The 26154-nt window shown below is 43.3% G+C and overlaps 2 protein-coding genes across 6 annotated transcripts in view; both read left to right on the forward strand.

Annotated features, from left to right (window-relative positions):
- The window catches only part of IQCH (IQ motif containing H), a 67700-nt gene extending 48411 nt beyond the window's left edge, over positions 1–19289 (forward strand). For all 5 annotated transcript variants that reach the window (XM_069026246.1, XM_069026249.1, XM_069026248.1 and 2 more), the window contains 7 exons: positions 2616–2736; positions 3732–4018; positions 9529–9696; positions 12047–12172; positions 12710–12771; positions 14426–14534; positions 15846–19289. In XM_069026246.1, the coding sequence (XP_068882347.1) occupies positions 2616–2736; positions 3732–4018; positions 9529–9696; positions 12047–12172; positions 12710–12771; positions 14426–14534; positions 15846–15947 (975 nt within the window). In that variant the 3' untranslated portion in view covers positions 15948–19289. The remainder of the gene's footprint in view (positions 1–2615; positions 2737–3731; positions 4019–9528; positions 9697–12046; positions 12173–12709; positions 12772–14425; positions 14535–15845) is intronic.
- A 938-nt stretch (positions 19290–20227) lies between these two features.
- On the forward strand, positions 20228–23041 carry C10H15orf61 (chromosome 10 C15orf61 homolog). Its single transcript, XM_069025550.1, has 2 exons — positions 20228–20573; positions 22316–23041. Exons 1-2 carry the CDS (start codon positions 20240–20242, stop codon positions 22441–22443), a joined length of 462 nt encoding a protein of 153 aa, XP_068881651.1. The 5' UTR covers positions 20228–20239; the 3' UTR covers positions 22444–23041.
- The last annotated feature ends 3113 nt before the right edge of the window (positions 23042–26154 follow it).

Genomic DNA, 26154 nt, shown 5'->3' on the forward strand with positions numbered 1-26154 from the left:
GCATTGTTCAAAGCACTGGGTTGGAGCTCAAGGGAAGTTTGTCAGATTTTCTTGAATTGATTATTTGTTTAAAATTCTGTTTTCTTTCTGTCAAGACAGCTGGGTTTGGTGCTCACATCTTTCACAGTCACCAGTGCTGAAGGTGCCAGAGAAGCTGTGGCTGCCCCTGGATCCATGCAAGTGTCCAAGGCCAGGTTAGACAGGACTTGAAGCACGCTGGGATAGTGGAAGGTGTCTCTGTCCATGGCACTGGGATGAACTTTAAGGTCCCTCCAAACCCAAACCATTCCAGGATTCCATGATTTCTTATCCTGAAGGAGCCATGCCTTAGACGTGCAAGAAGAAAATTAAAAAGGCAGAGAAAAAGTCCCTTGAAAGTTCTGCCTGATTTTGCACCCAGTTTAGGGAAGTTTCTTCCAGAGCCATGTGTGATCCTCCAGCTCTGTCTGAAAGGTGATACAGCTCGGAATTGTTGCACTGGAAAGTTGTGTCCCAGGTTACACGCTCACAGTTTCATTGTTACTTACACAAGCTTGGGCACCGCACTCCCAAATGCCTCCACAGCCAGCAGAGATTCCTGTTTCTGGGTTTTTTTCCCTGTGATTTATCAAAAGCTTTCAGGCTGCCACTGCACACCTCTTGCTTTGTTTGTTTTTATATTTCTGTTTAAATTGCACAATACCCAAAGTCAGCAGGTCTCAGGGATGAGACTGGGAGTGACAGAGGTGTTGCTGGATGCACTACTGTGAACTGATTTGTGGGGCAGCAATTCCAGGCCATCCATCATGGCTCACATCCTCTCTCCAAAGCCACGTTTATTTTCATAAACCACCTCAGCTTGTGCCTTGTTGGCTCAGCAATAATTCAGCACAAATACAAACCCACACAAGGCCAATGGATATTTGCTCACTACTCTGCTGTTTCAGTCAGCTGAGCCATCCAAAACTGAAATTCCTCCTTCAGATCCTAAGGAAATGAGCAGGGTAAGACCTGAAGTTGGGTAAATTCTCAGCTTGGATCTCAAGTTTTATGTGCTCCTTTGTTTTTGCCATGAGGTTGTGCTGCTTAGTGTATTGATTTACTGACTAAAACCCTTTTTAACCCTTTTTTTGTGATATTTTTTAAGTCAACAACATACTTTTCTCCTTATTATATGATAGGAGCTCACATAGCCCAGATCAGCATCGCTATCTAAACACCTCGATATTTTTATGGCGTTTTTTCCCTCAATTCCATGTGAGGTAGGGACAGCGATTGTCCCCTTTTCATGGCTGGGCAGCTGAGGCGCAGATGGAAAATCCCTTTCCTGAAGTCTCAAGGTGACTGCAGTCAGGACCAGGGTTTATCCAGGTCTCCTGCATGCAGAGTTAATCCCTAATTGCCCAATTGTCCAGAGAAGCTGTGGCTGCCGCATCCCTGCAAGTGTCCAAAGCTAGACAGGGCTTGGAGCAGCCTGGGATAGTGGGAGGTGTCCCTGCCCATGGCAGGGGTGGAATGGGATGGGATTTAAGGTCCCTTCCCACCCAAGCTATCCTGGGATTCTGATCATTGTTCCATCCTTCTCATTCTGGTCGGTAAATCACAGCAAAGTGATTTTGAATTTGCATTTTTGGTTACTTTACATCATGTGCTCCATGACAAAGCCCCTCTCTTCAAGCTCACTGCTCTGGAAAAACAGCTTCAATTTTTTATTTGCTATTCTTAGCTGTCAGCCATAAGGTTTCATCATGTTCCTCCAGAGCCTGAGATAAAGTGATTGTGGCTGAGGACATTGGCAGGATCAGAGGAGGGCTGGTCATCTGCTGCAGCACAGGGTGCTGAGGAGAGGGGATGTAAAACAGAGGCAAAGAGCCCCGGGGGAGCAGAGGGAGGCTCATGAAGCAGCAAGAAAAGGAGCCTGAAGCAATCCAGTCAGGGTCCTTGCACTTTATATGCTCATGTTCTTCTGGGACTTTGGGGAGCAGTAAAAGCAGTGCAGTTACTTTCTGTATTTAATGGGGCTGGGCTGTGTGTGTGATAATAAAGAATTTAAAACTAGGAAAAAAGCTGGTTTAGCTGTGGAGTGACTAATCAAACTCCACCAAAGACACAGGCACTTGGGAATTTGTTACAGATATTTTACAGATTTAAAAGGATATCTCTTGCTTTAGAAATGTTTTTGCTTGATTATTCGTATTTTTTTTTCTAACTAAAGGGTATTTGAGTTGATATAAGAGCTTAAACATAGAACCAGTGAAACTGCTGCTGGCATATGTGACTATTTCAATATGCTGCTTCAAAATACAAGTGATGTACAAGTTATTGACTGCTGGTATTGATCCCAAAGCAGTTACCAGGTACTTGGCATTTTCAGATGCCAGATCCAATTATTGATATAAATTATAATGCAAGAGATGCTGTGCTGAGGGGGGATTGGCTTTCAGAGAAGGACAGTTTGCAGAAGGAGGGAAGAGGAGTAAGTAGAAAAATTAAAAAAGGCTTCCTGACTGTGGGTAAACAGTAACCACATTTTTTTTTTTTTTTGCCTGTTGGAGGCCTGGTTTTTAATCACCCCACAAGCAGTTTTCATTTCTGTAGTAAAATTGCTTGTGGTTCTATTTAATTTGTTTCTGCAGGAGCTAGCTTTGGTGAAGATCTCCCAGGAGCTGCCGGGCCTTTTAGCACAGCACGTACAGCCAGTCAATGAGAAACGATTCCCTACATGGGAAAAATTCCTCCAAACATTTCTTAGTCAAGGTAAATAAGACTGCAAAGTCGCTGTGAAGTGTTATAAGGAGTAATTATGCCATATTGTCTGCCATATTCTTGTTAGTCTTGGGCCCATTTAAATATTTATCTCCTTTTATTTCTCCATTATGCTTCAAATGTTCATTTACTAATGAATTATAGGCCACTGTTCTATCACTCATTTGTCCTGTCCAAGCTTTTACCTATATTAACTCTGGATTCTGAATCCATAAGCACCAACTCCTTAATCCTTGGGTGCTGCACCAAAGACTGTCACATTTGGGGAAAGGCGTTAGGGAATTTCAGCACATGAATGTAGGTAAATGTGAGAATATTTCATATATACATTTCTTTATGTATTTCTTCATGGAAGAGACAAGGATGACTCAAAGCTTTGAAGGTATTCTTCTTTTTGAATAATGCCACTTAGCACATCTAGTACCAATTTTATTACATAGTAGTTTATCCCAACATAACCCAAAATTGGGTTATGGCATTATATGCAATAAAAAGGCAAATCCACAATTCCAAACAGTTGTCTTGGTGACCTTCCTGTGGGAAACCATGCTGGAAGCTGTTATTTCCATGCCGAGTTCCTTTTGTGGATGAATGCCACAGGCAGACTCTTATCTAGGGCCATTGTATGGATGGGAGTCCACAAGATGAGCTCACAGCAGGAGTTATCCTACCCCCAGTCCCAACATTGCATTTCCCAGCTGTCCTGGGCCTGGTGTTGACCTGGATTCACTCCTGCTACCCCAGAGCCTGTTTCTCCAGTCAGCTGTGAGATTTATCCAGTTTGGAAGTGGGACTGAAAAGCCACTAACTGAACTCCTTTCTCCTCCAAGAGATCCATGGTTCTGGCTCTGCTGCTCCCATTCCACTGATTTATTTGCTGTATCTCCAACCCCCCCTGGAGCTGGTGGCTCCATCCTGTGCACCCTGAAGGGCAGCACTTGTGGATTTGATTCCAAGCTGGACAGATAATTCCTTTCTAATTCCAGGTGGAGTGATCGAAGCCTTCCCATTCTCTGCCAGCATCACCAACCTTACAGTGGATCTGCTGATAGAGCCAACAGGGGAGGTGACAATGGTGTCATCTGGAGACCAGCTCCATGCTGAGGGACCCCTCAGATCTTCTGGCACCACCATCCCACAACGTTCTGTGGATCCAGCAGTTCTTAACTTGCTCTGCTCAAAAATTGGGGAGGTCTGTAAATCCAAGGGAGTGCTTGGCTACTTCTCCGTTGATTTTGTGGCTTTCACCCATCCGCAGACAAGGGAGCAGCAGGTGAGTGGGGCAGGTCTGTTACCTCACACTGTCTCCCTGAGATCAAGAAATGCCAATTTTCCTATGGAACTCCAGAAAATGTCAGGAGAAAGCTTTGCCCTTTGGAACAAACAGTTTTCAAACTCTGGGGCATGTGAACTGAGGAAAGCACGTGGGTATTCTAACAGCATCAAATGTAGACCTGATGCATCTCCTTGTTTTTCATTCTCATGGTGTTTTATTCTGGAATCTTCACTGAGGGCCCTCAGTATTTAAGATGTGTTTGACTGTAAAAGGGAACATCTCTGGATTTTAAGGCTGTGGGAAACTGCAGAACTTTCAGGTTTTTGGTAACTGATCCACTGTAGGGTGGCTGTGGTGAACCAGAGAATCAGAATAATCATGGAATCATGGAATGGCTTGGGTGGGAAGGGACTTCTAAGATCATCTCGTTCCATCCCCTGCCATGGGCAGGGACACCTTCCACTACCCCAGGGTGCTCCAAGCTCCATCCAACCTGGCCTTGGACACTTCCAGGGATGCAGGGGCAGCCACAGCTTCTCTGGGCACCCTGTGCCAGGGCCTCACTCTCACAGTAGTTTGTCAGCTCTGAAATTCAGATCCTAGTTATATTTGACTCCCAAAAGGGATGTCCACAGCATTGTAATTAGAATACTGGATAAGCCATATTGGACAACTTCCATGGAAAGTTGCTTTAAAAAGATTAAGGGATGACATTCTCACCCATGGAAGCCCATGGGAGTTTCGCCAATTGTTTCACTCAAGCCAGGATTTCACTGAAATGCAGGAATACTTCCTGGATTATTAAGGTTGTGACATTTCCTGGCACAAACAAGGACTCATTAAATCATTCAGTAATTCTTGTGGCTTCTTAGAATTCCTGTCTGCTCCATCTTGGTTTTCTTCCCTTGTTCCCATCTGATTTTACCTTAGTATTTCCCATGTTTATCAGCATGTACCACAACTTTAACATTATTTAAGCACAGGTTTTTAAATTTAACTGGATGTAGAGGCAATTTGTGAGGCCATCTGTCTTGGGAGAGAAAGATCACACAAAGGCTTGTGTTCCTGAAAGCACAGTGTTTTTGGCAAACAAGAAATCCTATTAGACCCTTGGAAGATTTGCTCACTCATTTCACAAGTGTACATTTGAATGCAGTAGATGGAAGGCTCAGATGCATTTCCTGGAAGTCCAGGATACTCAGGAATTCTTTCCAAGTGTGTTTTACAGAACATATTGACCTTTGGAGAGCACTAGGAGCAAAGGGACCTGTGATGGATAAGGAACAACATGTGTTGTCACACACAGCTCAGTGGGAAGACAGAGCCTTGGCTGCCACGAGCCCCTGGCTGTGAGATCCAAGGGGCAGGGAAAGCTGGGACTCCACACAATTCCCTGTTTGCCTCAAGAATCTATTTCTATCTCAGTTACAGGCACCTGTGCCTTGTTCCTGAGGGGAAGGGAGATGGAGATGCTGTTTTCAGTGTTTTGGGGAAGAAGTGGAGAAGAATTAGGTGCAGAATTTGGACTGAATCACTTCTGATTCCCACTTTATTTTCCAAGATGATCATTCAGAGCAAAGCCTTGGCCACTCAGAGTGAAATCCTCCCCAGTTATTGACTGTCAGATCCCTGCTGCTCAGATCCCAGCTAGGAGCTTCACCCAAATAAATCCACTGAATTGAGTGGGAATATTTAAACACATCAACTTCCGTACCTCCACAGCTCTGTGGATGGATAGTTTGAAGAAGCAGGATCCTAAGTCACCTTTTCTGGGGGTCTGATGGCTTTTGCACAGCCTCAGCCTTTCCCAGCAGTAACGAGGGAACACTGGATAAACTGCCAGGGTTGGACAATTCCCGCTCATGTCTGAGGGTCTCTCCAGACAGAACAGAGCATTTTCTATGTGCTGTTTTCCAACAAGAGCCACGGTGTTGTCATTAACGATCTCCCAATCCTATATCCACCAGGAGAGAGGAGTTGTAGAGCCCTAAAATTGCAGTTTGTGGGCGAGCCCCAGCCCATCCCAGCAGCTGCCACGAGATGGCAGCCGGATAAGAGCCTGCCAGCACTGCTGGAATCAATTCTCGTGCAAATTTTAAAAGTCATAAAAGACACTCTCTTTCCAACGCCCCAGTTGCATTAATATTTTACTAATTGACATTTTTACAGTATCGTTCAAGCACTTCTTTAAAAATAGCACGGGTGCTCTTTACAGTAACGCAGACGTCGATACCAGACGCAGATAAAACAGTTAAACAGGAGAAAGCAGAGCTGTAATTTAGTAACTCTTTAAGAATTTATGTTTTCTTCCCTTCTCAAGTTTACGTTTTAAAGCTGAAGCATTTTTATGGAAGCTGTAAAGAATTCCAGCATAATTGTGACTTTATTCACTTGAGATGTCTTCACCACGAAGCACCAGCTCTGAAGCTGTGCATGCCAAAGGAGACTCTCCTGGAAGCACATATTTCCTTGGATAAACAGCCAGCAAGTCTTGCAGGATGTATTTCTAACTCATTTTTTTCCACTGGTGGGATTCTGGAGAGTCCTGATCTCTGTGCTCTGCTTAGCTTGACCTAAAGCCAGTCTTAAATCTGTCTAAAGTCTTAACTACTGCCTCTACCTTCTGCCTTTGAACTTTGAAAATCAAGTATCAGTTCTAGGCTGCTCTGTTCCAGTTTATTTTCTGAACATAAATTCTGAAAATCCCTGAATTTCAGGTGAAAACTCCTTGTGTTCTGCTAATTTTCCATGCAATCCTATCAGGATTTGACACCTCCAATCATAAATACGTGCAATTACATGTGTGCCTTTGTTGTATTTGCTCAGAACGTGAGGATGGGCTCAATTATAGATGTTTGTTAATCTGTAGGATTGTATCGTTCTTTACTTAAACTTGACCTCTGCACAGGTCATCTCCTAAGAGCTCCTGATTTACTGGAGGAGTTGGTTCATCTGGTCAGACCCCTTGTCCAGGCCCTGTGTTTTCCCATTTGTGTAGCAGCACAAAGGGGATTTAAAGGCCATTTTTATGTTTCCGTGGCAAAAGGGAATCCCCTGCTAGGATAAAGCTGGAAAATCTTGTGCCATCTGATCCTTCTTCCTTTCTCCCCACGTTAGGGATGTTCTGGGTCATGGCCAGGACAGGAAGGGACATGGCCACAATAACGTGTTCTCTGAGAGTCCTGAGCCAGGAAAACAATCCTTGGGGGTGATCCCAGCTGGCACCAAGAAGTGGCCATTTGGCTGCTCTAAGTTCCAACAGGGGTGGTTCAGCCGCAGGCTCAGGGATGAAAGGAGGTGGACAGGTGGCTTCCAGCCATGTTTGCCTTCCTCCTCCTCCTCCCCACACCTTATATTGGAAAATGCAAAATATACTATGATTACCTAAGTAGAACATGAAGCTTAGGGAGGTTTTGGAGCTCTCCTTTGTTACAGCAGAGGAGGGGATGGACACCTTCCTTTCATGCCCCTGGGGATCTAAGCCCTTAATTTTGTAGGCAGCAGCATAAATTGATCTGAGATGATGAAACCATGTCCAAAAACTATTTAATCCCCTCTGGAAGCAAACAGAAACTCCTTAAACCAGTATTTGGTCAATCTCATGATTTCCAGCACAAAAGTTGCTCTGCTAAAAGTGTTTTCTGTTCTTCCCTCTTCTCACTGTCCCTTCCTTGGGCAAGCTGGAGCCATTCCCTGGAGCAGGGGATGCAGGAGTGCTCCTGTCCTTCCCAGAGCAGCTCCTGGGAATGTGCCAGCGGGCACTGGAGCCGAACTGGCATGCTGGGGCTTTGTTTAGATGATGTGAAATGGATCACACGAGTAATTCATGGGGTTTTCTCTACATCTGAAATCAAAACAATGTCACTTGCACGTATTCTAATTGTAGTCACTGACAACGTGGGATTTGGGGAGTAACTCCTGCACAATGTACGTGCTACCCCACACCTGGTAGGGTTTGTGTGAATCCCTGGGAGGGTGGAATGAACTTATCTACTGCTAATGGCTGCTTAGGTTTGCCAGGCTGCTTTTTTAATGTTTTATCTGCTGGTAAATCCTCAACTCATCCCCTGCATTTTGCCAGGACTCTGCTCTGGTACTCACTTCAGTTGCAGGGATGTCTTTGCTTAACCTTTTTTATGGTCCCCCTTCAGTCCAGCTTGCCTCCTGTGGCTCTGTTTGTGCTCAGCAAAGCTTCCAGGTGTGGTTTTTGAGGTCAGGTGTAATATCAGAGTCTGGATTAAGAGCAAACAGTTCAGTTGGAGCCAGTGAACAGCCCTCAGATATCCAAGTTTTGGGTCCCTGGCTCTCTCATGTGGCCCTGCCACCTCTTTCTGAGGGCAAAGTTTTAACTGAGAGTGTAAAACCCAGCTGAGACAAGATCTAGGACATATTGACACAGATTTGTTGATAATATTTATCAAAATTAATGGAACACTCCTAAAATATGAATACTTTATAATTATTATTTGGCTCGTTGAATAGGTTAGCACATACTGGAAAAGTACAAATGGACAGCAAAGTTCTTCCTGTCTTGCAGAAGTGATGATAAACAATAAATTATTGAAGAAAATTAAGTATTATAATTGGGGAACAGTCCCCTATTACTAAGTAAAGCCAGCCATTAGCATCCAATTTGCATTTTAGACCATGCAGCAGGAAATATTTAAGTTGACAAATAGGATATTTAATACAGCAACAGATACTTGGCAGTTAGATATTAACAACTGTTACTGGGGTGATTTATTCCCCATTATAAAGGGCATTACCATGTGCATATGATTCTGAAATTAACTCCAGTTTTCCAAGAGGCCTTGGCTGCCTGACCCCTTAATATCCTTATAATGACTCCATTTACCATTCCAGGGCTTAGGCAAGTTGTTCACTGGGAGATTTGTTTTAAGGGGTCCACTGTAGGACAGATATTGGTGTGTGGGAACATTGCTCACTGGCACAGTAGGCACAGGGATTTTTTAAGTGGGAAAAACTCCTGGGAAAACCAAGCTCTGGTTATTGGGGTGGAGGAGCCTTGCAGAAGCAATTAATAGTGCTTCCCTCAGCCTCCTAAGTCCTGCCTGAGAAATTATTCCTGAAGTTACAGAAGAGTTCTGGTTGTTCCTGTTTGGAAGCGGTTTGTGGAATCATAGAATCGTGGCATTGTTTGGGTGGGAAGGGACCTTAAGGCCCATCCCATTCCTCCCCCTGCCATGGGCAGGGACACCTTCCTTATCCCAAGTGGCTCCAAGCCTTTTCCAACCTGGCCTTGGATAATTCCAGGGATCCAGGGGCAGCCACAGCTTCTCGGGCACCCTGTGCCAGGGCCTCCCCACCCTCACAGGGAAGGATTCCTTCCTAAGATCTTCATCACTGCCAGCACTGCTCCAGCACCAGGAAACCAAAAGCAGGAATGCCAACACTTAGAACAATAAAGGCAGAGATGTTCCTTCAAAATTGCTGAATTTTACTCTTCTTCTTTCCAGTTTATTTGAATGCCCCTCTGTTTTGATTAGGTGTGGGCAACAGACCTTGACCTTTGCTACAGTGACCAGCTGGCCCTGACTCAGCTCCTGTTGTACGTGACAGATGGAAATCTGGATTGTGGCTCCAGCCGCCTGCAAGGACCTCTTGGATCAAAGGAAAGCAGAAGCCAACAGATTCAGCACGAGGGGACAAAACCTGTGAGCAGTGAAATGTTCCCAAATATAATCATTCATGTCACTACCAATGAGTTCATCTGTTCTAGAGGAGCTGAATCTGCTCCCTTCAGGTTTTAAACTGCTACTCTTGGATTTTACAAGGTTAATCAAGTCATGGGATAACAGCACAGTAGGAGTTAAAGTGAAACAATCCCATCCCTGGAAGTGTCCAAGTCCAGGTTGGACAGTGCTTGGAGATCCCTGGGATAGTGGAAGGTGTCCCTGCCCATGGCAGGGAGGGGACTGGATGGGCTTTAAGGTCCCTTCCAACCCAGATGTTCTGGGATTCTATAAAATGGGAAGAAAGGTCTTTAGAAAAGTGAATGTAAGAAATGTATGTCTGTGTACATACACATGTGGATAAAAAACAAAGGCTGTGTGCCACATTTTGACAGAAGATCCACAACTCCCTTTTTTTCCATATGTAGAGGAGGGAATGTATCACCATTCCAAAAGTGTCATGGAGCTGTAATTTAGAGGTTAACGAGCTCTTGATCCATTGTTCTCGTCAAGCAACCACTTTTACTTGGTGAGAAGTAAATTAGATCTGATTAGTCCCAGTAGTCCAAGTTTTAGAAATGAAAAGTAATCAAGTAGCAACTTTTTTTTTAATTAAAATTCTGTCAGAATTAACATGAATTGTCATTATATCCTTTATTTTTAATTCTTCCTGTATTTCTGAGATTTTTATCTCCTGAAGAGTTAACTACACGACTGCAGTCTCCCAGGAAAAGAGAAAAAGAAACAAACCAAGAGACAAATGTTTTTACAGCACATGATCTGTAATGAATGATTAAGTAAAACACTTTGTGTAAAATTATGATGTTAATAATGATTCTGTCCCTTTTAATTGATTAGATATTCTCCATGCTGGTAGGGTTGATTTTGATAAAATGGAGCAGCCCCGGAGTTTGTGTGAGGATTTTATTTTTAGAACTCCTTCTTTGAAAGAACAAATTTCCTAGATACTGCTGCTCCTGTAATTATGTACAAAACCAATCACTCATTATAGTTAGGATACATTATCTTCTAGACAGATGAGGCTAAATAAGCAACACATTAATAATTCATCCTGCAGTTCATTATGCATGTGTATGCATGCTTTGTAGCTGAAATAAGCACCTCATCAACCTGATGCCAACCCTTAAACAATAGTTCTGTGTTATTGCAGCCACATTCAAGTTTACGCTTGTTAAACTGCTGCTTGGATTATTTTATCAAGCATTCATTTATTTGTGGTCCCCTACTGCAGAGAACAGATTTTGGAAGCTCCTTTTTTAAGTTAATGACTTGAGCAATGGGTGTTATTAATTCTCAGAATATTATAAACATGATTAATTTTCAGGCAGAGATGTATTAGATAAGGATTTCAACTATGTCAACTTAAATGAGTCAATGTCAAAACAAATATCATTTTAGGGAAAATACTGTAAATTTCATGCTTTGACATGCAGTGTCCCTGCTCCCAGGGAACAGTCCAGCATTAAAACTAACATCAGGAAAGGCCTGATTTAGGAGAACAGCTCTGCTCAGTGCTCCTCAAAGCAACATCTCTGTTCTTCTGGCCTAAGCACTGCTAAGAGCTTAAACTTGATGCAGCACCGGCCTTTATCCAAGGGGGAGAGAGGGCAGGGTCAGATGGGATATTGGGAATAAATCCCTCCCTGTGAGGGTGGGGAGGCCCTGGCACAGGGTGCCCAGAGAAGCTGTGGCTGCCCCTGGATCCCTGGAAGTGTCCAAGGCTGGGTTGGATTCACAGTGACCTCACAGAGCTCAGTGACCACTGAAGCTGTGAAAACACCAAAATGTGGTTCATAAAGAGCCATTCTGTAGATCTGATCTATAATACAGGGGTTTATGGAAATGTCTGTGTCCAGCAGACCCTGTGAGGAACAGGAATTTCTCCAAATGGACTCTTCCTCCACACTTACATGAGTTCACTGGCAAAACGTCATTTATAGAATCACAGATCCCCAAGATGATTTGGGTTGGAAGGAAACTTAAAGCCCATCTCGTCCCACCCCCTGCCACGGGCAGGGACACCTTCTGCTGTCCCAGGGTGCTCCAAGCCCCGTCTAGCCTGGCCTTGGACACTTCCAGGGATCCAGGGGCAGCCACAGCTTCTCTGGGCATCCTCTGCCAGCCCCTCCTCACCCTCCCAGGGAACAATTCCTTCCCAATATCCTATCTATCCCTGCCCTCTGGAAGTGAGAAGCCATTCCCCCCATCCTGTCGCTCCATCCCTTGCGAAAAGTCAGTCATTTACCATGTAGATATTGGGTTCTGATATAAACTGGTGTGAAAATGAGGAATCCTGTGTTTTTCTCTCCAGCCTGCCCCAAGCAGCCCGTGGTGTGCTGTGGCCAGCAGCCAGCTGAGGCATTCCAGCCTTTCAGGGATCTCCTACAACCTTCTCCTCCACACATGTAAAGCTCGTGGGGTTGGATTTGACCTCCAGGTATAAACAGGAAAGATGAGAAAATGTGCTATTAGGCTCTGCAGAATTTTTGTTTGTAAATTCTAATATGGTAAAACCACTTAGAGCAATGTAAATCATAGAATTGTTTGGGTTGGAAAACACTTTTAAGATTATTCAACCATCAACCCAACACCCCCATGTTCACCACTAAACCATGTCCTCAAATGCCACATCCACCTATTTTTCTTTCCAGTTAAGTGTGTGTAAAACTTCTAGGGGTTAATCTACTTCTTGATAAAAATAACTGTGTAAGGAGATAATTTTTAAGATGCTTTTGACCATTTCTTACTGCTTTGGTACCCAAATATTTGCTGTTGAATAGATTCTGCTGTATTTATTGTATTCTCAACAATAGGTTAGAGCAATAATCTATTTAAACTGAGCAATAATTCCTTACACACAATTCCAAACCAGCCCTTCTTACCTATGGGTGTGTAGTTAGTGTAACAAACACGTTTATTACCATTACCAGTATTTTAGGAATAAATAAAGCAGCTTTGTCCTTTTATTTAACAGGAAAAACAGGGAACAGTGTTTGTATTGTATGAAGACCAGAAGCGACACAGACTGGGAATGATGTAAGTGTGGGCTGTCCCTTCCCCAGGGTGACAAAGAGCTGGGAACACTCTGGGTGTTCAGGGAATGATAAAGGCCAGGGAGGGAATGAACAGCCTGAGCACCTGGCTGTCACCTCCTGCTCACAGAAGTGCACTGACTTCTTCCAAGATTGGCCTTTGGGAGGGTTTTAGGGAGGCTTTAAGCGTTTCAGTAATAAAAGAAGGACAGGAATGTGCTGAGCCCAAAGGCTGGTGGCACTGCAGGCTCAGGACCTGCTGGAATTGGCTTCAGGAGAGCTGGATTCCCTGTCAGGAGCAATCTCTCACATGGATTAGCACAGGCTTACTCTTCCAGGCAACATTATTAAAAACCTGACTTCCATGAGGCAAGGAGGGTGAAGTTTAATGCCTTTTTATATTGTTCTTCCCCAAGTTTCCTGCCAAAATAGGATGTAATAAGTGAGGAGCTGAAGCGTTCTGCTCTCAGCCTGTTCTGTATTCCTTTGATGCTGCAGCTATTTCATTAATGACCTGGATATAACAAAACAGCTTCTTCAAGTGCTGGATGTGCCTGCAAGTGTTCTGGAGGGCAGGAATAGAATTCAAAATGATCTCCACAAATTGAAGAAACAATATGAGAAATAGAATTAGATTTGGTTGGAATCAGATGTAAGAAATTACATTTAGAGAGCAGTAATGAATATGAGGAACAAGGAGGTTTTGGGAACAGGATCTGTGAGTCAAACTGCCTGCAAGCCATGATGTCATGATCCTATGGAAAAAGGTGAACAGTGTCTCCTGGGAGATGTTGGAAGAAATCCTGCTGTTCTATGAGAGGGAGGCAATGAAAATGTTTAGAGTTCTGGAGAGCATGACTGACATGGAAAGACTAAAGAGGAGAGGGAGGGCAAAAATGGGATCTCTTAATGATCTCCCAGCACTGAAAAAGCCTCTGCAGGAAGGAGAAATCCGATTTCCATGTTTTTGGTAGTAGGACAAGAAGAAAATAACTTAACTTGCCGCAAAGAGGATTCCTGTTCTCTACCATCACATTTTCAGTGCAATTTCATAATTAATTAATTGGGAAATATTTTCAAGATTATAACAGCTGGAGCTTATAAAATAATTGAAATACCTGAAACATCTTTGAGAATTATTCATTTTATTACATCAGAGATCTGTGGTCAATTCTAGTTAAATGAGATACATTATTCCTCAGTGTAATTCCCTGTTCCATAAGGGATGGGAGAGTCTGTATGGACCACTGGGAAACCAAAGCCTCAAAAGCTGTAACAATCTAAGGAACGTTGATACTGCTGAAATTTCTTTCCCAAATTTTGGGCTGAAGCAACAGTTTTTGCCAACTAATGTGGGTGATTGGAGGGTTCTGCTGCCTCAGTCCTACCTCAGCAGTAACCTTTTACTTGGAGTAGCTGAAACCTCTCTGCTTACTTCTGCTAAGTTGATTAATAAAAATTATTTATTACACAAATCCTTTCTGTTGACAAGTTAAAATGGAGCCTCATCTTTCATATCTCCCTGAAGATTTTCACCTTGTGAGATTGAAAATCCTCATTAAATTCCATCACCAGGCAGGCACAAATGAGAGGGCGATTGTTTTTAAGCATGTGAAGGGAATCATTGGTAAACTCATTTGTTTGGATATCATTAACAGAACAATCGGAGAGGATCTCCAGGGGGTCCTCCTGACCTTTGCTCGCAATCTCTTCATCATCCATCAAGAAATATCAGCACCTAATATGCAAGGCGAGACCAATTTTAAGGTGAGGTGTTAATTAACTAACGATCCTGGTTAATTTCTGTACAAGGCCTGCAAATACCTCATGCTGGATCATAAACAAGTGCTAAACCATTCCTTTTTTATCACTGGCTGTGTGTGGTTTACAGTGTCTGGGTCAGTGTAGTCGGTCTCCCACGGAACCCGTTAGTTAAATTTAAGTTTGAAACTTTTTCTTTGAAAAGAGACATCCTTGAGCGTGAAATTATTTGTAATCTAATGCTCCTGAGTGTCCTTTGGAAGAGCAAAGGAGCTGTTGGCACTGCCTCACACAGTTCTGTCACAATTGCCTGCTTTATTTTAAAGGGACACCATCAAGGTAAGAATCTTAAATTAGAAACAAATTTCTCAGTTAATAATAGCTGCTTAGATTATTAACACTGATTTCTTTTAAGCAGGCAGCCACTGAGTACTTAATCCATTCGTTCCCATCCCTCACCCCGCCATCCATTTCCCAAGTGGATTTGTTCCCAATTTTCTCTGCTCTTTGAATGTCCCCATCTGTGGATGCTCTGGGGTGGAGAGGGGGAGGCAGGACAAAGCACAGGGGCTGCTCACTCTGGGGAGGTTCCCCCACCTTTCCTCCAGAGCTCCTCTGTGATGACCCCACTGCCAAAGGAGCCAGGAAAGCAATAATGAATCCAACCCCGTGCCCTGGAACAAGCACTCCTTACAAAGCTGCTTTTTAATTCCAGAGAATTGCTCAGCTTCCCACAGGGACTTCCTTTGCTGAGCTACATCACCTTTAACTTTATAAAAACTTTCCAAGATCCTGTCTCTAAGTGTTTTGTGAAAGGTGAAGGGGAACACTGTGTTAGATTTGTATCTTAAGTCATGTCACATAATTTATAGCAGATTCTTTCCACTCTGAGTAGATTTTCCCCTGACAAGTAGAGTGTGAAATGACAGATTTTGGGGAAGACATAATTAAATTTCAACATGTTACAGAACAAACAACAAAAAAAATCCCCATTTTTTTCAGTATGAGGGAATGAAAAGCAACAATTGAAGAAAAATATAAAAGAGAACTTTTCTTCATTGCGAGTTAACATATGTGAAATAAAACACCTGTTAGTTAATTAGGAGTACAAATTGTATTTTTATTTACCTGAGATTTTTTCATATTTACTAATAATTCCCCCAAGTGTCCCCAAAGTAAAAGTAAATTTAATTGGTGCATCCTGTCCCGTGTAACCCTGTTACCTGTTTAAGGCAGGCACTGCCAGCTGTGCACCCTGGCTGCTAGATTCCATTATAATGCCCATTAAATAACTTGTATTCCTTGAATCTGTTACAGATGGCAATTCAGGATATTGAAGCAATTCTAGGAGTTACAGCAGAAAACAAACTGAAATTGGAAGAAGAGCAACCTTGGGAAGCAGATGCTCTGAAAGAATAGTTAACAGAAATTGTTTAAGTGCCTCATTCCTTATGCTTCTGGAAATGCTTCCTCACCTGTAAGAACAGGTTTGGTTTTCCTTCCGAGTTGATGTGTGAAGTAACATTAACTGAGACAGAACATCTCTGTGATTCCTGAGTGTGGCATTTGGAACATCCCATCTTTCTTGTTGAAAAGCACAGGATCATCCTGATGCTCCTCATGTCCCTGTTGCCATTCCTGAAGTTCAGCATCTGGGTTAAAAATCTTATTAATGGGGTCATGCTGCCTTTATCACTGACTCAGAGCAGGAGGTCAGATCTACTGAAAAGAGCCCTGAGAGCCCAAATTCCCTTTCCAACGGGCTGTGTTCTGAAATACAGGCTCCTGGCAGGAAAGGAGGTCCAGTGTTAGACCTGCTGAAGGGAGTCCAGAGGCCACCAGAATGATCAGAGGGATGGAGCCACTCTGCTGGGAGGAAAGGCTGGGAGAGTTGGGATTGGTCAGCCTGGAGAAGAGAAGCTTTGGGGTGACCTCATTGTGGCCTTCCACTACCATAAGGGGCCCAGAGGAAAGATGGAGAGAGACTACTCAGGAAAATCTGGAGTGACAGGACAGGGGGGAGCGGCTTCAAACTGAAGGAGATTAGGAATAGTTTAGATATTGGGAAAAAAATCCTTCCCTGTGAGGGTGGGGAGGCCCTGGCACAGGCTGCCCAGAGAAGCTGTGGCTGCCCCTGGATGTGTCCAAGGCCAGGCTGGATGGGGCTTGGAGCCACCTGGGATAGGGAAGGTGTCCCTGCCCATAGCAGGGGGTGGAATGGGATGGGCCTTAAGGTCCCTTCCAACCCAAAATATCCCATGGTTCTCCTGCCTATAAATGCCATCTTAATTTAAACACCATTTTATCAGTAATCCCAGCAACCCATGTTCCTCTGCAGAACTCTCTGTATTGTTATGCTGCTTTTTCTATTATCTAAAGACTTCTGCAGCAGTTCTTTTGTGGTCATTTTCAAATTATCAAAAAGAAAATTAATGGCACTAATTCATCAAAAGAATCCTACTTGCACTGTGATTCCCAGAATTCCATGACTTTTGCAGGTCTGTCCATCTGTATTTTGGATACTGGTGACTCTTTTGGTCACAATTGCTGTGCTTTGTTGTTAAAAGAAAACATTATATTTGTAAAATTACCTTTATCCATCAAATCTTTAATATCCCAACAGACAACACATTCTACATTTTACTATGGAAGAGCAGATCTCAGTGAATGGAGACTATTATCCTAGGAATGGCAAGTATCCTTGGGATTACTTCCCAAAAATTAAGGCAAAGGCAGTTTTAACACAAATATTAAATGAGACTAAGCAATTGCATGAGATCAGCACCCAGTTTTTCCAATGCCAAATCTTTGATCCCTCAACATCAGACATTATTTTTTGTGGAGCCTTTTTCTCTTCTACTTTGGTCACAGAATTAATTAATTGCAGATGAGAACATTTGCATAAATTCTGATTTCTGCTTCAAATAAAAATCCAAAGGAGTATTTTTAATTCCTGGTTTTATTGCTGTTTTACATTGATATTGTGTTGGATTTGAATATCCCAGAGCCCATGTAGATTTTCCCAAGGTGGAATTTAGCCAATGGCTGCACTTGAGCTGGTTTCCAAAGGGTTAAGGAAAAGGAAGCCTTGATCCAAGCCAGAACAACATAAGGTCTGAGAGGCTCATTAGTTCACTGGCACTTAATAGACTGCGGTGTCCTAGGAGGAAATGAAACCTGCACTTCCTTATGGCTTTGTTCTACCCTGACAAAAGAAAACTGTACCTGTTTTTGCAGGAAACAAGTGACCTGAAAGTTCCCATGGTGAGAGAGATTTCTCAGCATGTGCAAAGTGTGAAATGTATTTTGAGGGGGGAAAAAAAAGTTTTTAATTACTACTAACACTTCTGAGCCTTGAGCTGATGGAAGGATTGAAACTGCTTTGCAGTCTCTCACATTCCGCTCCCATGCTGCTGGTGCCAAAAATGTAGGGCTTTTAGCAATGCTGCAGATTAAAAATGAAATTATAATATTGTTAAAAAGTCAGGAATATCATTCTGTTCACACTACTGGATTATTTATTCCCACTCATTAAAGGAGTAATAGAGTTGTTGAACTGCAGCTTGAATTTCAGAGCATGAGCTGGATGGGAAGAAAACAGAACAAGTGTGAAGCAAAAGATTAAAGGTGACCCAGGTGTGGCTTCTCATCAGAAACTGCCCCAAAAACTGCCAGACTTGGACAAAAGCTGGAGCTGGTTCCTCAGCGGCAGGGTGTGGCAGAATGCTCATGGAAGGAGGTGAGGGACAGCAGATTTGGCATCAACTGCGGAGGATGCAGACAATTAAAAGAAAGGATTTGTGCTCCCCAGGAGTCAGAGCTGGAAATGGAGATGTTTGTTTAACTGGCAGTACTTTGTGGATTTTGTTTCAGCAAGAATTTAGCGTAGCACAAAGTACTTCAGGTCATTCTCCTGAAAGAGCTACCTGGAGTTGATGATGCTGGAAACTGGGTTTCCTGGTTTAGGTAGTTGGGCTTAAAGCTCTGGATAAAAGAAAAAAAAAAAAGCTTTTAGCCCACATTTCCCTATTTAGAATGACAACTCTGAGCACAGAGCAAAAAAAAAAGAAAGTAGCTCATCAACACAACCACTTCCTGATGTCTCCTGAAATGAAATATTTGCCCTCCCTGTTTCCTGGAAGATCTCCAGTATCTCAAGTTCAGGAAAATTTACCACCTTCCCTCTGGGTTAAGGTAACAAATCCCTGGATTTCTAAGGCTGTCCTTAACATTTCATGGTGATTACTTACTATCAAATCCATCTAACAATGGGATACTGTAGATCTGAGACATTGTACAGATCCTCTGTATTTCATTTTAGACTGCAGATTTTGTTATATTGATGAAGAACAAAAGATTAGGAATTATAGTCATTGACAACCTTCATTAATGTAGTTAATGAAATACAACGGCAGAGTATCACTCTTAAGGTTCGATACTTTATTTCAACCCTTCACCACAGTACCAGATTCCAGCTTTTCTATCCTCAGCCACTGTTACCACTAATAAAGAAAGATATTAAAGCTAAACTATATGCTCTATTAATTAGAGGGAGGTGAACTTGAAGGGGAAATTTGTTGCTGGTGATGATTAATAATTACTTGTTCAACACACATGTAGTACAGTAAATAAACAGGGCACATTGTTGGGCAGTAATTGATTAATTAGCACGTTCATACTGGACAGCTCAATGGTTTAAGATTGCTGAGTTTGAGATATTGCTTGCAATTATTGAAAGGAAAAATCTGTTTCCATTTCTCAGTTTTCTGTACGGTCTTTTTTCCTCCTCTCAAATAGAATGTTTAATGGTTCAAAACCTTAGCTTTTCCTTAGAAAATGGAATATAGGCTGTGATTTTAAAATACTTCTCTTGAAAGGGTTTGACACTTGAAAGGATGATTTTTAGGGAACTCTGCCACGTAAACCCAATGCAGCCGGATACACTTTCTCCTGAGCGCAGGTTGATGCTGCAGGTACTGCTATCAGCACATCAGTGTCAACAAAACCTTTCTAAAAATGTGATTGCCGACTTTTTTTGTGATACACCCACTCATCCCTCACTCCGTGCAGGTCTCAGGGTGACCCATCCCCTCAGCACGGACAGCTCTGGCATGGCCTTGGCACATCGGTCACAGAATCACTGAGGTTGGAAAAGCCCTCCAAGGTCATCGAGTCCAAGCTGTGCCCAATGCCCACCTTGTCACCAGCCCAGAGCGCTGAGCGCCACGTCCAGGAATTCCTTGGACACCTGCAGGGACGGGGACTGCAAACCTCCCTGGGCAGCCCCTTCCAATGTCTAATCAGCCTTTCTGGGAAGAAATTCCCGCCGATGTCCAACCTGGCCTTCCCCTGGCACAGCCGTTCCCTCTCCTCCTGTCCCTTTTCCCGGGGAGCAGAGCCCGACCCCCCCGGCTGCCCCCTCCTGTCAGGGACTTGTGCAGAGCCACAAGGTCCCCCCTGAGCCTCCTTTTCTCCAGGCTGAGCCCCTTCCCAGCTCTCCTGGTGCTCCAGACCCTTCCCCAGCTCCGTTCCCTTCCCTGGACACGCTCCAGCCCCTCAATGTCCTCCCCGAACCGTGGGGCCACTGTCCCGCTCCATTCCCGCTCCGTTCCGCGGGCGATTCCCGTTCCATTCCCGGGCCGTTGACCCGCTCTGTTCCCACCCCCCGGCGGCGCAGGCGCGGTGCGGGCGCAGGCGCGGTGCCCCGCGGGATGCGGGCGCTGCTGCGGCGGCTGCACGAGGCGGCCGTGGCGCTGCTGCTGTGGCGGGGCCCGGCCCCGGCCCGTCCCGCCGCCTCCGAGGTGCTGAGCCAGCACCTGCGGCAGCGCCGCCTGCCCCACTGGACCTCGTTCTGCGTCAAGTACAGCGCGGTGCGCAACGACCAGTTCGGCCTCTCGCACTTCAACTGGCCCGTGGACGGCGCCAACTACCTGGTGCTGCGCACCGGCTGCTTCCCCTTCATCAAGTACCACTGCTCCCGCGCCGCGCCGCAGGACCTGGCGCTGCAGAACGCCGCCTTCACCGCCCTCAAGGTGCTCAACGCCGGTGAGTCCGGCCCGGGACGGCGCCGTGAGGGGCGGGCGGGGCCGGCGGGGCAGCGAGCGCCGGAGGCGGCGGCCTGAGGGGCAGCGGCGGCCTGAGGGGCAGCGGCGGCCTGAGGGGCAGCGGCGGCCTGAGGGGCAGCGCCGGTGGGGCCGGGACGGCAGCTCGGACCGGGCAGCTCCGCTCCGCGCCCTCTCCGTCTCCTTCTCTTTCCCCTTCTTCCTCTCTCCCTCTCTCCTTCCTCTTATCTCTCTCCTCCTCCTCTCTTTCCCTGTCGCCCTCTTCTTCCTTCTCGCTTTCCTCCTTTCTCTCCCCTTCTCTCCTTCGTTCTCTCTCTTCCCTCTCTCTCTCTACTCCGCCCCGTCCCCTCTCCTTCTCCTGCTCGGGCCAGGAATTCCCGAGCTGTAACCCCAGGGAAGGGGTAGAGCCGTAAATCGACCCTCGCGGGGGGGCTTGACCGAGTTCGTGTTTCTCTGACCACTTGTGACAGCGACAAATCAAACGCTTGGTATTTAAGCGGCTCACGCCTTTGCTAGGGAGCATTTTCCAGCTGGAAATCCGAATGCCGTGGATGAACTTTTGTCCTCTAAGCAATTCTGAAGCGAAACTCTGTTTCAGGCAGTGTCTGATGAAGGAATGGTCAGACTGCTTTGATCCTAATGTGATGCTGGAATATAAATCCTTATAAAAACGCTTCATCAGTACCTTATTAATATAAAAGTAGAGATAGTTAAGTTTTGAAATACATTATTTCAAAACTTTGGCTGCAGATTCAATGCTTATTTGAATGCTGGCAGCAACAGTGGCATAACATTTCATACCTTCTTTGTTTTCATATTTAATTTTTAAAAATCTCCTTTTCTTCACAAGTCTTCAGTGACTTTTATTCAAAACATGTCAGCTAGCCTTAATTTTCTGATCTTTCCAGACTGACATAGTAAGAAAATATAATCACAAAGACTGATTTCTTCACAGCACATTTAAATCTGATTTTCTTTTTCCTCCCACCCAGTCACGCTTTTGTCTTTCTCAGAACTACCCTTCATGTTTCATATTTAAATGATGAAAAAACATGATTAAAAAGGCAATTCACTTCTTTCAGAATCCTGCTTAAGCACTTGGATAGCTTCAAAGCACTTTAAATTTGGTGTTTCTGAATTCAGGGCCTAAATCCATTTCTGGTTTTCCCTCTACAATAAATAGAATATTGTCTGTAATAAATGGATAAATTGACAGTGCTAAAAAATGTCACTTCATATATATACCTTTTGCCCATTGCAGTTCTGTTGGAGTTGGTAGTCTTGACTGCTGATCTCATTTTCCCAGAGCAGCTTCATGTTGATCTATGGATTCACTGCCTATTTTGTTTCTTATTTGTGCTCTGACATAGACTCCAATAACTAAGTGGATGTGCAGGGAGTTTGGGTTTAGTATTTGGAGATATATATATATTTAATCAGTAGAAATCATGTGTACATGGCAATGTTTCACTTCTTTCATGTTGTTATCCTGTTTTCTTTTTGTAATAATTCCTGCATATTGCTGCTTCCTGCCTCATGTCACAGGAAAGGTGTTAAGCACTGATAACTGCATTTAAATAAAGACAAAATACTTCTAAGGCAGCTTTTACAGGAGTGCTTTCCCTCTCATTTCATTTTGGAGTCATCATTCCTCACTATTAATTTGCAGTTTGGATTTCCCTGGCTTACTCTCTGTGTGTGTAACGTGCTTTTATCTTTCCTTAGGCATCCCAACTTTACTGTATGGAATTGGCTCCTGGTTCTTTGCCCGTGTCACAGAGACTGTTCACACGAGCCATGGCCCAGTCACTATTTATTTTCTAAATAAAGAAGATGAAGGAGCCATGTACTGAACTCAGGCCCTCGAGTACCTGTCCTCTGGTGGGTTCTGTGTTACAGCTGCTACAAATATCTGCTGCCTTTGACTAAAAACAACCAAAAAGACTTGGTTTTTACAGTGTGTTCTCATATTCAGTGTGCTGTTTCAGGAGGCTTCATGGACTTTTTGGTCATGAGAGATTTATTTTTGCAGAGGTCTGTAAAGTTGAGGAATGAGCAGCTTTGGGAGAGGAATTAGTATTTCTGAGGGTATGTCTGGAAGTCAGGGACTGGTGCTGCTGGACAAACTTGTGGTAATTTAAAGATATACATTTATCAACGTAGAGAACTGAATTGTAGCCTGTGGGCAAGGAAACTGAATGCACTGACATTTTCAGAATGTCTCTGAAAAGATTAAGCTGCTCAGGTTTAGATCCTGTCCAGATGTTTCATAATGCATTGATTGTCACAGTTGTAACTGTGTCTGAGTGAGTCCATGGCACTGACTGTTCACAATCACCTGGAAGAACCTTTGGGAAAAAAACCCACCCTGAGAAGTGCAAAATGGCTGTATCACATTTCTTTAAATTATATTTAAATAAAATATCCAAAATACACTTGATGCTTGTATCTTTTGCAGTTCTTGAGCTCCAGATGTGTGTTATTATTTTTCTTTTGGTGGCTTTATAGGTAAGTACATAACCTAAGTGATGTAGAAGATTTAGTCCCCTGTGCTAATTCACAAATTGCTGGTATTGTTAATTAATGAAGAGAATGAGAAGAATACCACAAGAGTATCTCATTTTTTTGATGCAAAATAACTGATTTCTCCAGCTGTAACCGAGCACAGCTTTTAGGCACAAACAATGACAAAATGACTTCAGTTGGAAACCTGGGCAAAGCAAAAGCTTTTGGGGAACTATTTGTATAGTGGAAATATGGAATTAATGGAAACAGGAAGACTTGTACAGGATCTAATGCTGGTGCTTGGATTTAGTGCCAGCAATTAATGCTGTCAGTTCCAGATCTCACATCTGGTGATGGAAGGTGGTCATTCCAGTTTTCAGAAGTCAAAAAATAAATGTAAAATGGGTAGGGGCTGGTTTTGAAGGGTAATCACTTTTCCTCAGTAAATGATTATCAAGCTATGACTACAGTATAATGTCATTTAAATACTTTTTAACTTAATTCCAGATAATAGAAGTGTTTCCCACTTAATGAAGCAATCCATGTGGCTTTTCTGAAAGCAGCACTAAACACTTGAATCAAAGAAGTGCTTGCGCTGTTAAGTTTTGGAGAATATTCTTGACACAAGTTAAATGTCTCAAAGATGAAGAGATGGCATTACAACAACCCTCATTAATAAGAAAAATTGCAGTTAACGTTTTTCTAGAGCTGATTTGCCCTGTAAAATAACTGCAGCTCATAAGTTTAAAGTCAAATACTGCTCATTCATTGCCACAGAGCTCATCAATACCTGGCTGTAAAGGTTTAGGCTCAACACAAGGTTGATAAAATGGTTTTTAATTACCAGACTATAAATACAGCTCTTCATTGGTGCTGCAGCTCCACTCACTGCAGCTTGTTTGATTTCTGATAATGGGCACTGCTGACTTTGCTTACCTGTTTTCCAATAAATGCAGGCAACACACCCCCTGTCCATACAGTGATGGGCAAGTCTCCTTAGAGAACATCTCTGACAAACTACCCTATTGATTGCTGCAATTCTGTGCTGCTTGCAGCATTAAATAGAGCCCTGATCTCTTGTTCAATGATCTCACTGTGTAACAATTAAGCAAATGTAATATTTTCTTGTATTACATGAAAATCAATAGACCTCTTGCTCTTACGAAGTTGATGGTGCTAAAGGATGAACTAGGAGATGTCTGAGGGCAGAGTGCAAATATGGGATCACTCATTCCTTTCATTAAGGCTTGTGTAGGAGCTCTTGCAGTACTTCAGAGGGAAAATGGGCTGTTTGTAAGGGGTAAACCTTGAGTTATTAAATCACAATGAAATAGTTTTCATGTATGAATATAAACCCAGTTGCTTGTTCTCAAAGATAAAATGTTTCATCTGACTTTCACTCTTGTTTTCCTGTAAATACCAGCTTCTTACCATCTGGGTTTTTTTGGCCTGAATGTAAGATATTGAGGGCCAGAAACATTTGTACCACTCTGTCTCAAAAATTTCTTTAACACTCAGGAATAATTGATCCACAAAATGACCCTTCTGACTTTTGACAGATTTGATTTGCACCGTCTCCCATTTGAAATAAAGTTTAATTCCCCTTGTAAACCTTGCCTTAATTATCTCCTTGCTGTGTCCAAGGCTGATGTTTAAATGAGGGAGAGATGATGTTAAAAAAAGCCCAGAGCTTTGTTTCACCTCCCTTAACTACTTCAGAGAAACGAAACCCCGAGGATCAGGTGGCTCCTCCTTGTAGCATCTCTTTAAACAATAATGATTATTGGGGGCACCTTAACCTGGAGGAGCTCCTGGTGTCACCCCTCACCCGGGTCAGCGGGCTCAGGTATCCCTGTTAAACTGTGCTACTGTAAATTAATGGAAAATGCAGCTGCTTTGCTGAAAGATCAATGTCCAATAAAGGCTGCACAATCAAATCTTGTTGCAATGATTGAGGTGCTTAATTGCCTTTCAAAGATAAGGTGGTAATCAACATACGTTCAGCTGATCTTTTTTACCGTTTCAATTACATGCTAATGGCAGTAGCCAAGTCAGGATCTTTAACTACTTATTAAATCTTACGTGTGTTCTGAAAAATTACTTAAGCCACACAATCGATAAAACCCAGCCCTTAATTACTATATTTCACTTTTAGACCTTTTTGTATGGTTGATAAAATGTTTCGCCAGGGACTCCACAGCGCTAATGAGTTACCCTAAGAAATGCCCTTTTCTGCTGTTGTCTCCTCCAAATTGTGGTTCAGCATTGGTGGGTTTGTTTGTTTTCTTGAAGTTTTGGGACTGGTGATGCAAACATGGTCCAGACAGCTCATTTTATTTAATTTTTTTTTAGATCTAGCGTCACTTTTTTATCACCAGTTGATGGACGACTTGCTAAACCCTCAGGAGGGGTCAGTTCAACACAAAGTTCCCACTGTAAATTAATACTGGGTTGAGGTATTAGTTAGGATTGGAATTCCTAAATATTTATGATTAGTACTCTTATGTTGTCCGAAAAATCAGCTTCTGTGCTCCCTTCTTCCTCCCCTCTCTTTCCCTGGAGCAATATCCAGAGCTTTTCTCCTGCTGACCTTCCATTGACTTGGGCAGAATTTAGATCTGTCCTCACCTTACCTTGTGTGTTGACCTAAATCTCTTCACAAACCATAATTATAGATCTCCCTGATGTATGTAATTATTATTGAATGAAATTTAGGTATTTTTTAATAGTTGAATGCCCTTAGGCCTCTGGTTTAGAGCAACTTTTCCTGAAACAAAGGGGATTTTGCTTCATGTATTATTTACTTTGGCCATTTAATTTAAATTGGCTTTTGCTGTAACCCCTTAATCATGTTCACTACAAAAAGTAAGTTAATAATTCTGAGAGTTATCTTGATTTCTTTCCCTGTTTCTGGAAATAGAAGTCATGATTTCAATTTTGGGCTGTATTTTTCAGTTTAAATACATCTAAGAAAAAAATGGCAGCTTCAGCATTGCAGCCAGGGGATATAGAATAAAAATTGTTACTAATATACTCCCAAGTTTGCTTAAAAGGTTTAT

Source organism: Aphelocoma coerulescens, chromosome 10, assembly GCF_041296385.1.
Source record: "Aphelocoma coerulescens isolate FSJ_1873_10779 chromosome 10, UR_Acoe_1.0, whole genome shotgun sequence".
Taxonomy (NCBI): domain Eukaryota; kingdom Metazoa; phylum Chordata; class Aves; order Passeriformes; family Corvidae; genus Aphelocoma; species Aphelocoma coerulescens.